This window comes from Nematostella vectensis, chromosome 6 (genome assembly GCF_932526225.1).
Source record: "Nematostella vectensis chromosome 6, jaNemVect1.1, whole genome shotgun sequence".
In the NCBI taxonomy this organism is placed as follows: Eukaryota; Metazoa; Cnidaria; class Anthozoa; order Actiniaria; family Edwardsiidae; genus Nematostella; species Nematostella vectensis.
In genome coordinates this window covers 4,077,635-4,090,504 of record NC_064039.1, presented here as the reverse complement: position 1 = coordinate 4,090,504, position 12,870 = coordinate 4,077,635, and the positions used below count along the sequence as shown (strand labels likewise).

At 45.5% G+C, this 12,870-nt stretch overlaps 2 protein-coding genes across 4 annotated transcripts in view; one reads left to right on the top strand and one right to left on the bottom strand.

Moving 5' to 3' along the window:
- Positions 1 to 442: 442 nt before the first annotated feature.
- On the bottom strand, positions 443 to 3,819 carry LOC5502636 (lysosomal thioesterase PPT2-A). Its single transcript, XM_001623768.3, has 8 exons — positions 3,471 to 3,819; positions 2,906 to 3,001; positions 2,421 to 2,475; positions 2,283 to 2,338; positions 2,026 to 2,115; positions 1,611 to 1,704; positions 1,205 to 1,259; positions 443 to 895 (listed from the first exon to the last, which is right to left on the bottom strand). The coding sequence occupies exons 1-8, from the start codon at positions 3,769 to 3,771 to the stop codon at positions 752 to 754; spliced, it is 891 nt and encodes a 296-aa protein (XP_001623818.3). The 5' UTR covers positions 3,772 to 3,819; the 3' UTR covers positions 443 to 751.
- Positions 3,820 to 3,947: 128 nt separating this feature from the next.
- Positions 3,948 to 12,870, top strand: part of LOC5501981 (Fanconi anemia group I protein) — a 60,353-nt gene continuing 51,430 nt past the window's right edge. For all 3 annotated transcript variants that reach the window (XM_048729491.1, XM_048729490.1, XM_048729492.1), the window contains exons 1-6: positions 3,948 to 4,152; positions 5,104 to 5,179; positions 5,704 to 5,834; positions 6,236 to 6,321; positions 6,425 to 6,492; positions 6,731 to 6,797. In XM_048729491.1, the coding sequence (XP_048585448.1) occupies positions 4,069 to 4,152; positions 5,104 to 5,179; positions 5,704 to 5,834; positions 6,236 to 6,321; positions 6,425 to 6,492; positions 6,731 to 6,797 (512 nt within the window). In that variant the 5' untranslated portion in view covers positions 3,948 to 4,068. The remainder of the gene's footprint in view (positions 4,153 to 5,103; positions 5,180 to 5,703; positions 5,835 to 6,235; positions 6,322 to 6,424; positions 6,493 to 6,730; positions 6,798 to 12,870) is intronic.

The following is a 12,870-nucleotide window of genomic DNA, read 5'->3' as shown; positions in this document are numbered from 1 at the left end:
GGTTTTCAACTATCAATCTAGATAATAACTTCTTGCAGATATCTAAATCAACTAGGAGCAAATTCATTATAGCTAGGTTTTGTAAGGGCTGGGTGGGTGGATTCATGTTCACCTTTAGTGAGGCTCTGTACCCTCCCCTAGCTGCTTGCGAAACAAAATTCCTTTAGAGATTCTTATTTCAAACAGGGGGACTCCAGAATTTCAATGTATAATGGTATTTTATTGAATACTTTTTTTCATCCATGTGTTTTATGATGATGATGTGGAAAGTGTTACTGAGTTGGTATTTTCATCCAATTCCTTAATAGGATGGGAGAATGGGGATGGTTGACCATGAAAACCAACTTGCATCCTTGGATAGAAGATGTGCATTGCAGGGGTTTCACCCATGCACATCTAATGCTTATCATTTTTTCTAGGTAGTAATACAGTAGTATCCTTATTAACAAAGTTAAAATGTTTATTCTTTGCATATCCATGGGATACAATTTTTTTTACAGAAGTTGGTAATATACAGTATTTCCATTCATTATTTCGAGTCATTTTTACAAGAACATACAAAAAATTATGGTTGTTTACTTTGCTGTATTTGGTTCTGCTATTTTTATATAAAAACTGAAAAAGTCTTATACAACATTTTGAATATATTATTTTTTATTTTTAAAAAAATCATAGTAAGTTGCATAGATTATAAACAAATATTAAAAATTCTTGGTTAGATACCCCCATCTAGACTAGCCCAATAATTGGTCTAAGTCAGCCATGGTTTAATAGCTTTGTCGAATACTTGCTCGCTGCCATGCCATTTGACGTGCTCAATACCTGGAAAAGTGTACATGTGAACAGCCTTTCGCTTGTCCAGCGTTTGCAGACCAAATGTGTCATCTAGGTAAACCTATAGACACAAAACATGGTAGTATTTATTTATTAAAGTATCAACAATGTAAAGCCAGGGAGAGGGGGGGGGGGGGGGGGGTGGGGGCACTGGACAATCTGGATCTGCCAACAGCCCTGCAATATTCTCCCTATCTTTCATGAATAAGAAAATTTAGTCCCTCCAGTCACTTGAAATACAGAACAAGGTGCCAGAACTGGCAGAACTGGCAGAACTGGCAGACTTACTGTCGTATTTGGAATTGCCAATATTGGAATTAAACTATACCCACTAATTATACTGGAAGAAATAATTATTCTAAGCTCTCACCATTTGCTGAGTCATATCCAGGACATTCAAGTCTTGGTCATAAAATCCAAAGTGACTGAGTAAAACAGAGAATATTATAAGTTGATAAACAAATACCTAAGTTGGTGGCTCGTGGATGGTTTTAGGGAATAAAGGCTTTAATTAATGAGGCAAGGCAACAGTACAAGAAAATCAAGAAAAGAAAACAAAATATAGAAAAATCACAATAATAGTGATTTTTCTATATTTTGTTTTCTTCTCGAATTCCATGTCCGATCTATGAATTCTATGTAGTCAATCAGCTATGGTAGACCATCAATGTGGTTTGACTGTGTAACTTCCAGATCTTGGTGTCATGGCTTTGATTTAAAATGTACTGTAATAGTTTTGTGTAAATGTGTAAATCCTCTTTTAAGATATTGTTTACCTTGATTGCCATGGTGTTATTACTCCATCATCTGGTCCACCAATAAGAACAAGATTCTTCAGTTTTAAAAAGTTTGCTTTCTGCTGCTTGTATGCTGTTAATAAAAACATTGTTTGCATTACCACACATCCTACCATATACATAGCTGAAGGGCTGAGTGCAGAAGACACATTCTAGGCCACCATACAAGGTCTTGTCCTTATAAAACAACCAGCAAACCTAAGACATTTTGCATGTGATACCTATGTCTGTGTCCTTTTCCACCCCAGATCAGTAAAATACTCCTCTCCTTAGTTTGCACATCAATACTTTATTCGTGAGAAGATTAGGAAAATGTTCAGAGCAACAAAGAGTATTCCTATTTATATTTTTATATAACTGCAATAATGATTATAGCATACTATAGAATACTGACCAGTTTCATTGATCCATGCTGATGACTGATTGTTGTTTATAAATGGTAAAAAGATGTTATACTCCATATTCAACTTCTGATGATAAGGATCTAGGAACAATATTATAGAACATAATCAATCAACCAAACCATATATTTGTAGAACATTTTATAAAATAGAACTTGAAGTGCATAGAAAAGTCAGACTGTGGGAAAAATACATCTTTGGAAACCCAAAGATATTTTCCTCTAACATTTCACGCAATGGCCTTAATTACCATTCCAATAATTTGCAATCGCTAGTGTATCCTGCGCTATCCTGCTGTAAAAGAATCTGAAATAAAGGGAAACAAGTGATATGACTACCAGGCTCTTGTCAACTCAGATAAAAATAACCTTTAAACTGCTTTACTCACTCATATGCATCCTTTCTAAGTTTGTAAGGGATAAATGGATTCAGATAGCTTGTGTCTGCAAGAATAAAACAAATTCATCAGGTCAGATATGCCAATGTATGTAAATAAAAGGGAAGTATTATGATAGACACAGGGGTATGCCTACATGAAGTGTGTGAAAAAGAAAACATTTATTGAAATGTAGGGTGGTATTGTCAACTTTTACTGCATTTCCAATATACAGGGATTTTTTGTCAACAAATTTTAATAGTTAAATAGCCTTTTGGCTTGCAACATTCAATATCTTAGAAGCATGTTCATTGGCTTGCACGGACAAGGTTTTCAATCATGCACCTCTCTACAAAAAGCTGATCAATCAGAATGCACCAAATGACTGATGTTGTAGAATAGTGAAATTCGCTTAAAAAAAGAAAATCATAAAAAGTTTTAGATGTGGTTGGAGTTGGGGGTGGGGTGGGACCAAGTGTCAGTTTCAGTCATCATACCTCCATACTGGCCCATCAGGGGAGAGGACAGTGCAATGAATGTGTCCACATTGTGATCTGGCATAGTCTCTATGATCCCGCGCAATGTTATACCTCCTGCAAACAAAAAAAATGTTTTCTCTATCCACAGGTAACCCAAGCACTCGGTTTGTATTCTAGTACGCAAGAGAATTTGTATAGTGATGAAAAAATGGGAAATTAAAGAAAATAGACTTTCTTGTGGACTCACTTTATTCTTGTCTGTTTTTGGGAACTCTCCTGAGTATTTTGGGCCCATTTTACTCATTTGTTTGCCTCTAACTGTATTTCACTCTGCCCTACCCCTACATTTTCGTCGGTGATACACAATTATCGAAAGTGGAAAGTAAGCACGTGTTTCTTTTCGAAAGTTTTCACACATTCAGGACAAAACCAAAATATGGAATTCGAAAGAGAAATTACGGAAATCATATGGGCCTAATAAGTAGAATTCTTTGGATTTTATTAGTAAAACAACACTATCAACAATATTTGTGGAATAGAAAGTCAAGTGTGCTATTCAGCTGCACATACAGTAACTACATACCTTGCGAAAAACCTATCATATGAACACCGTCTTTCGCTTGTTCCATGATTGGTCGCAGTTTTGGAGATATACCGCGTACTTGTCTCCAAAGAGGTTCAAAGCTCTTCAATTCAGAGAACATATCAACAATGGTGATGTTCGTCCCAGGGTGAGCGGATCGGATAAATCCAGCAAGATCTTTCATATCACTGGCCTTGTCCAATATCCCATGAAGTACAATTACCGGCTTGTAGCCTTGAACAGTGGTTAAAAGCAGCAAAAAACACAAACAAACCTGACTTTTCAAACCCATACTGCCCATACTTTCGAATGACAACAAATGGCGCTGGGTTTACTCTATCCTCTATCCAAATATCAAAAGCGATTTGATTGGCTATGACAATCACCTTATACTAATCGACCAATCAGATCTCATTGTTGAAGTTTTTTTTTTTCAAATAAAACAGATTTTGATTGGTTGTGAAGAATTACCCACACTGCAACAGAATGACAAGGCGCGAAATCTGAACCAAAATGGCGCCTTATTCCGTGTAAAACAAAACAAGTAGTGCTATTTCTAATGCAGATTTATCGTCCTGCTTAGCATATTCCTACAGAGATGGACGAAAAAATAATCAAATACAGCGATGAGGGAAATATTTCCGCCTTAACTCAGGCAATAGCTTCCCTGAAAAGTCAAAAGGTGAGGATTTTCGATGTCAAAATAGGAATAAGCCGCAGCAAATTAGGGGAGCAGAAGCTATCAGTGCGTTGTATTTGAATAGAGTATTAAATTAGTCTGGTAGCAGCAGGGCGTTTCGCACAAGTCGAGAGTTAGAGAAGGTTTGAATGCAGATTTGAGTAGATATTTTTCCCCTGAACAAGGCCAGGGGCTCGTTTCTCAAAACACCCGAGAATTCTGGGGCCCGAAAACGATTAATTCTTTAAATTTGAAAAGCTGGCTAATTTCTATAAAATTTATGGTATCTAAATGTGTTAAAAGATAGTCAAACATCGTATTTTACCACAAAGATTCATGCAAAGGATGATTCTCTTTATAGATTTTTAGATTTTGATCTTTCCCGAACTTCTCGGGCCCGAAATTCACATGGCTTAAATATTAAGAAAGTTCTCGGGACCTCGCAGTCACTCGAGACTTTTCGGGTAACTTTCTGGCTTCAGCAAAACTTCGAAAATAGCCCTATTGAGCGTAATCATTTGGAATATGAACCAAGAGGAAGTTCAAACTGTTCTAAAACATGAAAGCGTTCTCGAAATTTTGGGCAAAAATGCAAAATAAAGTTTTCGAGTGTTTCGAAAAACGGGCGCCTGGTAGTTAGTGGAATCGAATTGTGGTATATACGTTTATATGTTTGTAGGATGTTTCCATGCCTATATTGTATGTTTTGCATGCTCAATAAATTATTTTGTGAAATTAATACTCGGGTACCCTGTGGTTTTTCACCCGAAATAGAAAAACGTAAATAATTCAAAACGTACACCACAACTCGACTCCACTAACTACCAGGCGTTGTTCAGGATACCAGAATCTACTCAATTCTGCTTTCAAACCTTCTCTAGCTCTCGACTTGTGCGAAACCCCTATTTTCCGGCTTCTGCCACCAGACTAAATCTTATTTTTCTTTTTACTCAGCTTATTGACCTGCTCGAGGCCAGAGCTCTTGAAGGGAGAGGTGACCCAGTGGCTTATATTAAGGCAGTTCTCAAAGGTATTTCGTTGACGTTATTTCTGCAGCGAGTGATATTAATGCTTTTTTTGTTCAATGATGGAGTGGAAAATAGTGGAATCGCGCTAATGTATCCCGTGACTGTTTGGGTGTCAAACTAGCGTGCACTCAGCCTTTTAGCGGCAAAATAACAGCAAAAATCAGTGACTTATTTAGCGCTTAAAAAAATAAACCAGAATGGGTTAAGTTTCATTTAAAGATTTATTTTTCGTCGTTCCCTGGTGTGACGGGTGCAGTAATTTCTGATATTTGAATTTGCCACCCAAAAAGGTCACGTGATCTCTTAGTTCAAGTCCCCTATTGGTTTGTTGGGAGGAGGGCTGGTTGATTAAGCAATAATCAAGTTATTTAGGTATCTTAACATTTGTATCATGGAGGAATTTTTTTCAGAGCTCCTTCCCCTCCACCCCCGCATCCCCAATCTGAATCTCTACCCATTCCCCAGGAAGTTTGCAAAATACAGTGTTTGCATTTAAAAGGTAATTTGACATTCTATGTAAATAAAGGTTCCCCAGTCAGCTCAACTGATGGGTTCAAGAGGACTCTCCTTTTCTACAAACACTGCATTTCTCTATTAAATGATGGTGATGTTCCTAACAAAACAGCTGCTGAAATCATAGGCTTCTTGATGATGGAGGTAAGAGTTCAAAGTAGTGTACCATTGCTTTGCTTACCAACTCCCATGAAATCAGTAATGGAAGGATTGTTTTGCCTACAACTATTTTTTTATCTGCGTTTGCATCTTTCCCCTTATAAACCCAACACCTATTGTGTAGAATTCTGCCACATGTGTTTGCATTTCAGTTTTTTTTCGCAAAATGATCTAGATCCTTTTTATGAAGTGCAAATGAGAAGGGGGGTGGTGGTGGTGTTCTGCAATTGCTTACCTTTTTTTCTGTGTGCGCACTCTTTATTGATTGCTTTTGCCCCCTCATTATCTTATCCCATTGGTTGCTTTGATGTGCAAAGTTTATCTTTGTTGTGAACACATTAATTTGTAGAATGACTTTTTTCAATCTCCATTTCACTTGCACTTAGTTGGACACACTTCCTGGAAAGGCCCTGACAGAGCTTACAGAAGTCTTTTTGGATGGTGTCAAAGGAGGAACCCTTTCAAATGGAAAGTGAGTGCTAATATCTCTTGAGGTTATTACAGTACACCATAAAACATGTTTAGGGGAAAAATTACCTGCACTGCAAATTAAAAGGGTTTGCTTTTTATTTCAGGAGCCTTGAGCTGTTCCCTAAGATCCTTTCAGCCATTGCTGTTAAAGACTCTGTTCCAGTTGGCTTAGGTAAGTATTTTGATAAGTAATGAGGAATATCTAAAATTATCTAGGGTTAAAATAACCAATCCCTGTGTTTGGCTTACTGCTGTATACATATTTTCAGAATGCCTGGTACATTATTCTGTCAGGAACAAAATATTAATCTGAGTCACTTGAACCCAATTCATGCAGTATACTATTTATTATGAATTTGATAAAGTTTTGACAGGATAAGGGATAATGAATGTTATACATCATTTTTCAGACAGCTGTGGGGAGATGTCTGGCTCTGAGTATAAAAGTCAACTGTTAAACACTCTCTGCTCTAGCAGGTACCATAAACACTAGCACAAAGTGTGGCTAGTTCACTGCATTGCAGGTGGTTCCTGGAGTATATTCACTTGGGCTGTTCTACAAATTGTTGTAGGCTCAGGCACATATCTAGGGGTGTGTGCAGGGTGTCACATATCTAGGGGGGTGTGCAGGGTGTCACATATCTAGGGGGGTGTGCAGGGTGTGACATATCTAGGGGGGTGTGCAGGGTGTCACATATCTAGGGGGTGTGCAGGGTGTGACATATCTAGGGGTGTGTGCAGGGTGTCACATATCTAGGGGGGTGTGCAGGGTGTGACATATCTAGGGGGGTGTGCAGGGTGTGACATATCTAGGGGGGTGTGCAGGGTGTGACATATCTAGGGGGTGTGCAGGGTGTGACATATCTAGGGGTGTGTGCAGGGTGTGACATATCTAGGGGGGTGTGCAGGGTGTGACATATCTAGGGGGGTGTGCAGGGTGTGACATATCTAGGGGGGTGTGCAGAGTGTGACATATCTAGGGGGGTGTGCAGAGTGTGACATATCTAGAGGGGTGTGCAGGGTGTGACATATCTAGGGGGGGTGTGCAGGGTGTGACATATCTAGGGGGGTGTGCAGGGTGTGACATATCTAGGGGGGTGTGCAGGGTGTGACGTATCTAGGGGAGTGTGCAGGGTGTGACATATCTAGGGGGTGTGCAGAGTGTGACATATCTAGGGGGGGTGTGCAGGGTGTGACATATCTAGGGGGGTGTGCAGGGTGTGACATATCTAGGGGGGTGTGCAGGGTGTGACATATCTAGGGGGTGTGCAGGGTGTGACATATCTAGGGGGGTGTGCAGGGTGTGACATATCTAGGGGGGTGTGCAGGGTTTGACATATCTAGGGGGGTGTGCAGGGTGTGACATATCTAGGGGGGTGTGCAGGGTGTGACATATCTAGGGGGGTGTGCAGGGTGTGACATATCTAGGGGGGTGTGCAGGGTGTGACATATCTAGGGGGGTGTGCAGAGTGTGACATATCTAGGGGGGTGTGCAGGGTGTGACATATCTAGAGGGGTGTGCAGGGTGTGACATATCTAGGGGGGTGTGCAGGGTGTGACATATCTAGGGGGGTGTGCAGGGTGTGACATATCTAGGGGGTGTGCAGGGTGTGACATATCTAGGGGGGTGTGCAGAGTGTGACATATCTAGAGGGGTGTGCAGGGTGTGACATATCTAGGGGGGGTGTGCAGGGTGTGACATATCTAGGGGGGTGTGCAGGGTGTGACGTATCTAGGGGAGTGTGCAGGGTGTGACATATCTAGGGGGGTGTGCAGAGTGTGACATATCTAGGGGGGTGTGCAGGGTGTGACATATCTAGGGGGGTGTGCAGGGTGTGACATATCTAGGGTGGTGTGCAGGCTGTGACATATCTAGGGGGGTGTGCAGAGTGTGACATATCTAGGGGGGTGTGCAGGGTGTGACATATCTAGGGGGGTGTGCAGAGTGTGACATATCTAGGGGGGTGTGCAGGGTGTGACATATCTAGGGGGGTGTGCAGAGTGTGACATATCTAGAGGGGTGTGTGCAGGGTGTGACATATCTAGGGGTGTGTGCAGGGTGTGACATATCTAGGGGGTGTGCAGGGTGTGACATATCTAGGGGGGTGTGCAGGGTGTGACATATCTAGGGGGGTGTGCAGAGTTTGACATATCTAGGGGGGTGTGCAGGGTGTGACATATCTAGGGGGGTGTGCAGGGTGTGACATATCTAGGGGGGTGTGCAGAGTGTGACATATCTAGGGGGGTGTGCAGGGTGTGACATATCTGGGGGGGTGTGCAGGGTGTGACATATCTAGGGGGGTGTGCAGGGTGTGACATATCTAGGGGGGTGTGCAGGGTGTGACATATCTAGGGGGGGTGTGCAGGGTGTGACATATCTAGGGGGGTGTGCAGAGTGTGACATATCTAGGGGTGTGTGCAGGGTGTGACATATCTAGGGGGGTGTGCAGAGTGTGACATATCTAGGGGGGTGTGCAGGGTGTGACATATCTAGGGTGTTGCAGGGTGTGACATATCTAGGGGGGTGTGCAGGGTGTGACATATCTAGGGGGGTGTGCAGGGTGTGACATATCTAGAGGACTGTGCAGGGTGTCACATATCTAGGGGGTGTGCAGGGTGTGACATATCTAGGGGGGTGTGCAGGGTGTGACATATCTAGGGGGTGTGCAGGGTGTGACATATCTAGGGGGGTGTGCAGGGTGTGACATATCTAGGGGGGTGTGCAGGGTGTGACATATCTAGGGGGGTGTGCAGGGTGTGACATATCTAGGGGGGTGTGCAGGGTGTGACATATCTAGGGGGGTGTGCAGGGTGTGACATATCTAGGGGGGTGTGCAGAGTGTGACATATCTAGGGGGGGTGCAGGGTGTGACATATCTGGGGGGGTGTGCAGGATGTGACATATCTAGGGGGGTGTGCAGAGTGTGACATATCTAGGGGGGTGTGCAGAGTGTGACATATCTAGGGGGGTGTGCAGGGTGTGACATATCTAGGGGGGTGTGCAGAGTGTGACATATCTAGGTGGGTGCAGAGTGTGACATATCTAGGGGGGTGTGCAGGGTGTGACATATCTAGGGGGGTGTGCAGGCTGTGACATATCTAGAGGGGTGTGCAGGGTGTGACATATCTAGGGGGGTGTGCAGGGTGTGACATATCTAGGGGGGTGTGCAGGGTGTGACATATCTAGGGGTGTGTGCAGGGTGTGACATATCTAGGGGGTGTGCAGAGTGTGACATATCTAGGGGGGTGTGCAGGGTGTGACATATCTAGGGGGGTGTGCAGAGTGTGACATATCTAGGTGGGTGTGCAGGGTGTGACATATCTAGGGGGGTGTGCAGTGTGTGACATATCTAGGGGGGGTGTGCAGGGTGTGACATATCTAGGGGAGTGTGCAGGGTGTGACATATCTAGGGGGGTGTGCAGGGTGTGACATATCTAGGGGGGGTGTGCAGTGTGTGACATATCTAGGGGGGTGTGCAGAGTGTGACATATCTAGAGGAGTGTGCAGGGTGTCACATATCTAGAGGGGTGTGCAGAGTGTGACATATCTAGGGGGGGTGTGCAGAGTGTGACATATCTAGGGGGGTGTGCAGGGTGTGACATATCTAGGGGGGTGTGCAGAGTGTGACATATCTAGGGGGGTGTGCAGAGTGTGACATATCTAGGGGGTGTGCAGGGTGTGACATATCTAGGGGGGTGTGCAGAGTGTGACATATCTAGGGGGGTGTGCAGAGTGTGACATATCTAGGGGGGTGTGCAGGGTGTCACATATCTAGGGTGTTGCAGGGTGTGACATATCTAGGGGGGTGTGCAGGGTGTCACATATCTAGGGGTGTGTGCAGGGTGTGACATATCTAGGGGGGTGTGCAGGGTGTGACATATCTAGGGGGGTGTGCAGGGTGTGACATATCTAGGGGGGTGTGCAGGGTGTGACATATCTAGGGTGTTGCAGGGTGTGACATATCTAGGGGGGTGTGCAGGGTGTCACATATCTAGGGGAGTGTGCAGGGTGTGACATATCTAGGGGGGTGTGCAGGGTGTGACATATCTAGGGGTGTGTGCAGGGTGTGACATATCTAGGGGTGTGTGCAGGGTGTGACATATCTAGGGGGGTGTGCAGAGTGTGACATATCTAGGGGGGTGTGCAGGGTGTGACATATCTAGGGGGGTGTGCAGAGTGTGACATATCTAGGGGTGTGTGCAGGGTGTGACATATCTGGGGGGGTGTGCAGGGTGTGACATATCTAGGGGGGTGTGCAGAGTGTGACATATCTAGGGGTGTGTGCAGGGTGTGACATATCTAGGGGGGTGTGCAGGGTGTGACATATCTAGGGGGTTGCAGGGTGTGACATATCTAGGGGGTTGCAGGGTGTGACATATCTAGGGGGGTGTGCAGGGTGTGACATATCTAGGGGGTGTACAGGGTGTGACATATCTAGGGGGGTGTGCAGGGTGTGACATATCTAGAGGGGTTTGCAGGGTGTGACGTATCTAGGGGGGTGTAACATATCTAGGGGGGTGTGACATATCTAGGGGGGTTTGCAGGGTGTGACATATCTAGGGGGGTGTGCAGGGTGTGACATATCTAGGGGGGTGTGCAGGGTGTGACATATCTAGGGGGGTGTGCAGGTGACATCTAGGGGGTTGCAGGGTGTGACATATCTAGGGGGGTGTGCAGGGTGTGACATATCTAGGGGGGTGTGCAGGGTGTGACATATCTAGGGGAGTGTGCAGGGTGTGACATATCTAGGGGGGTGTGCAGAGTGTGACATATCTAGGGGGGTGTGCAGAGTGTGACATATCTAGGGGGGTGTGCAGGGTGTGACATATCTAGGGGTGTGTGCAGGGTGTGACATATCTAGGAGGGTGTGCAGGGTGTCACATATCTAGGGGGGTGTGCAGAGTGTGACATATCTAGGGGGTGTGCAGGGTGTCACATATATAGGGGGGTGTGCAGGGTGTGACATATCTAGGGGGGTGTGCAGAGTGTGACATATCTAGGGGGTGTGCAGGGTGTGACATATCTAGGGGGTGTGCAGGGTGTCACATATCTAGGGGGTGTGCAGGGTGTGACATATCTAGGGGGTGTGCAGGGTGTCACATATCTAGGGGGTGTGCAGGGTGTCACATATCTAGGGGGTGTGCAGAGTGTGACATATCTAGGGGGGTGTGCAGAGTGTGACATATCTAGGGGGGTGTGCAGGGTGTGACATATCTAGGGGAGTGTGCAGAGTGTGACATATCTAGGGGGGTGTGCAGGGTGTCACATATCTAGGGGGGTGTGCAGGGTGTCACATATCTAGGGGAGTGTGCAGGGTGTGACATATCTAGGGGTGTGTGCAGGGTGTGACATATCTAGGGGGTGTGCAGGGTGTCACATATCTAGGGGGGTGTGCAGGGTGTGACATATCTAGGGGGTGTGCAGGGTGTCACATATCTAGGGGGTGTGCAGGGTGTCACATATCTAGGGGGTGTGCAGAGTGTGACATATCTAGGGGGGTGTGCAGAGTGTGACATATCTAGGGGGGTGTGCAGGGTGTGACATATCTAGGGGGGTGTGCAGGGTGTGACATATCTAGGGGGTGTGCAGGGTGTGACATATCTAGGGGGGTGTGCAGAGTGTGACATATCTAGGGGGTGTGCAGGGTGTGACATATCTAGGGGGATGTGCAGGGTGTGACATATCTAGGGGGGTGTGCAGAGTGTGACATATCTAGGGGGGTGTGCAGGGTGTGACATATCTAGGGGGGTGTGCAGAGTGTCACATATCTAGGGGGTGTGCAGGGTGTCACATATCTAGGGGGGTGTGCAGGGTGTGACATATCTAGGGGGGTGTGCAGAGTGTGACATATCTAGGGGGTGTGCAGGGTGTGACATATCTAGGGGGTGTGCAGGGTGTGACATATCTAGGGGGGTGTGCAGGGTGTGACATATCTAGGGGGGTGTGCAGAGTGTGACATATCTAGGGGGGTGTGCAGGGTGTGACATATCTAGGGGGTTGCAGGGTGTGACATATCTAGAGGGGTGTGCAGAGTGTGACATATCTAGGGGGGGTGTGCAGAGTGTGACATATCTAGGGGGGGTGTGCAGAGTGTGACATATCTAGGGGGGTGTGCAGGGTGTGACATATCTAGGGGGTTGCAGGGTGTGACATATCTAGAGGGGTGTGCAGGGTGTGACATATCTAGGGGGTGTGCAGGGTGTGACATATCTAGGGGGTGTGCAGGGTGTGACATATCTAGGGGGGTGTGCAGGGTGTGACATATCTAGGGGGGGTGTGCAGAGTGTGACATATCTAGAGGGGTGTGCAGGGTGTGACATATCTAGGGGGTTGCAGGGTGTGACATATCTAGGGGGTGTGCAGGGTGTGACATATCTAGGGGTGTGCAGGGTGTGACATATCTAGGGGGGTTGCAGAGTGTGACATATCTAGGGGGGTGTGCAGGGTGTGACATATCTAGGGGGGTGTGCAGGGTGTGACATATCTAGGGGGGTGTGCAGAGTGTGACATATCTAGGGGGGTGTGCAGGGTGTGACATATCTAGGGGGT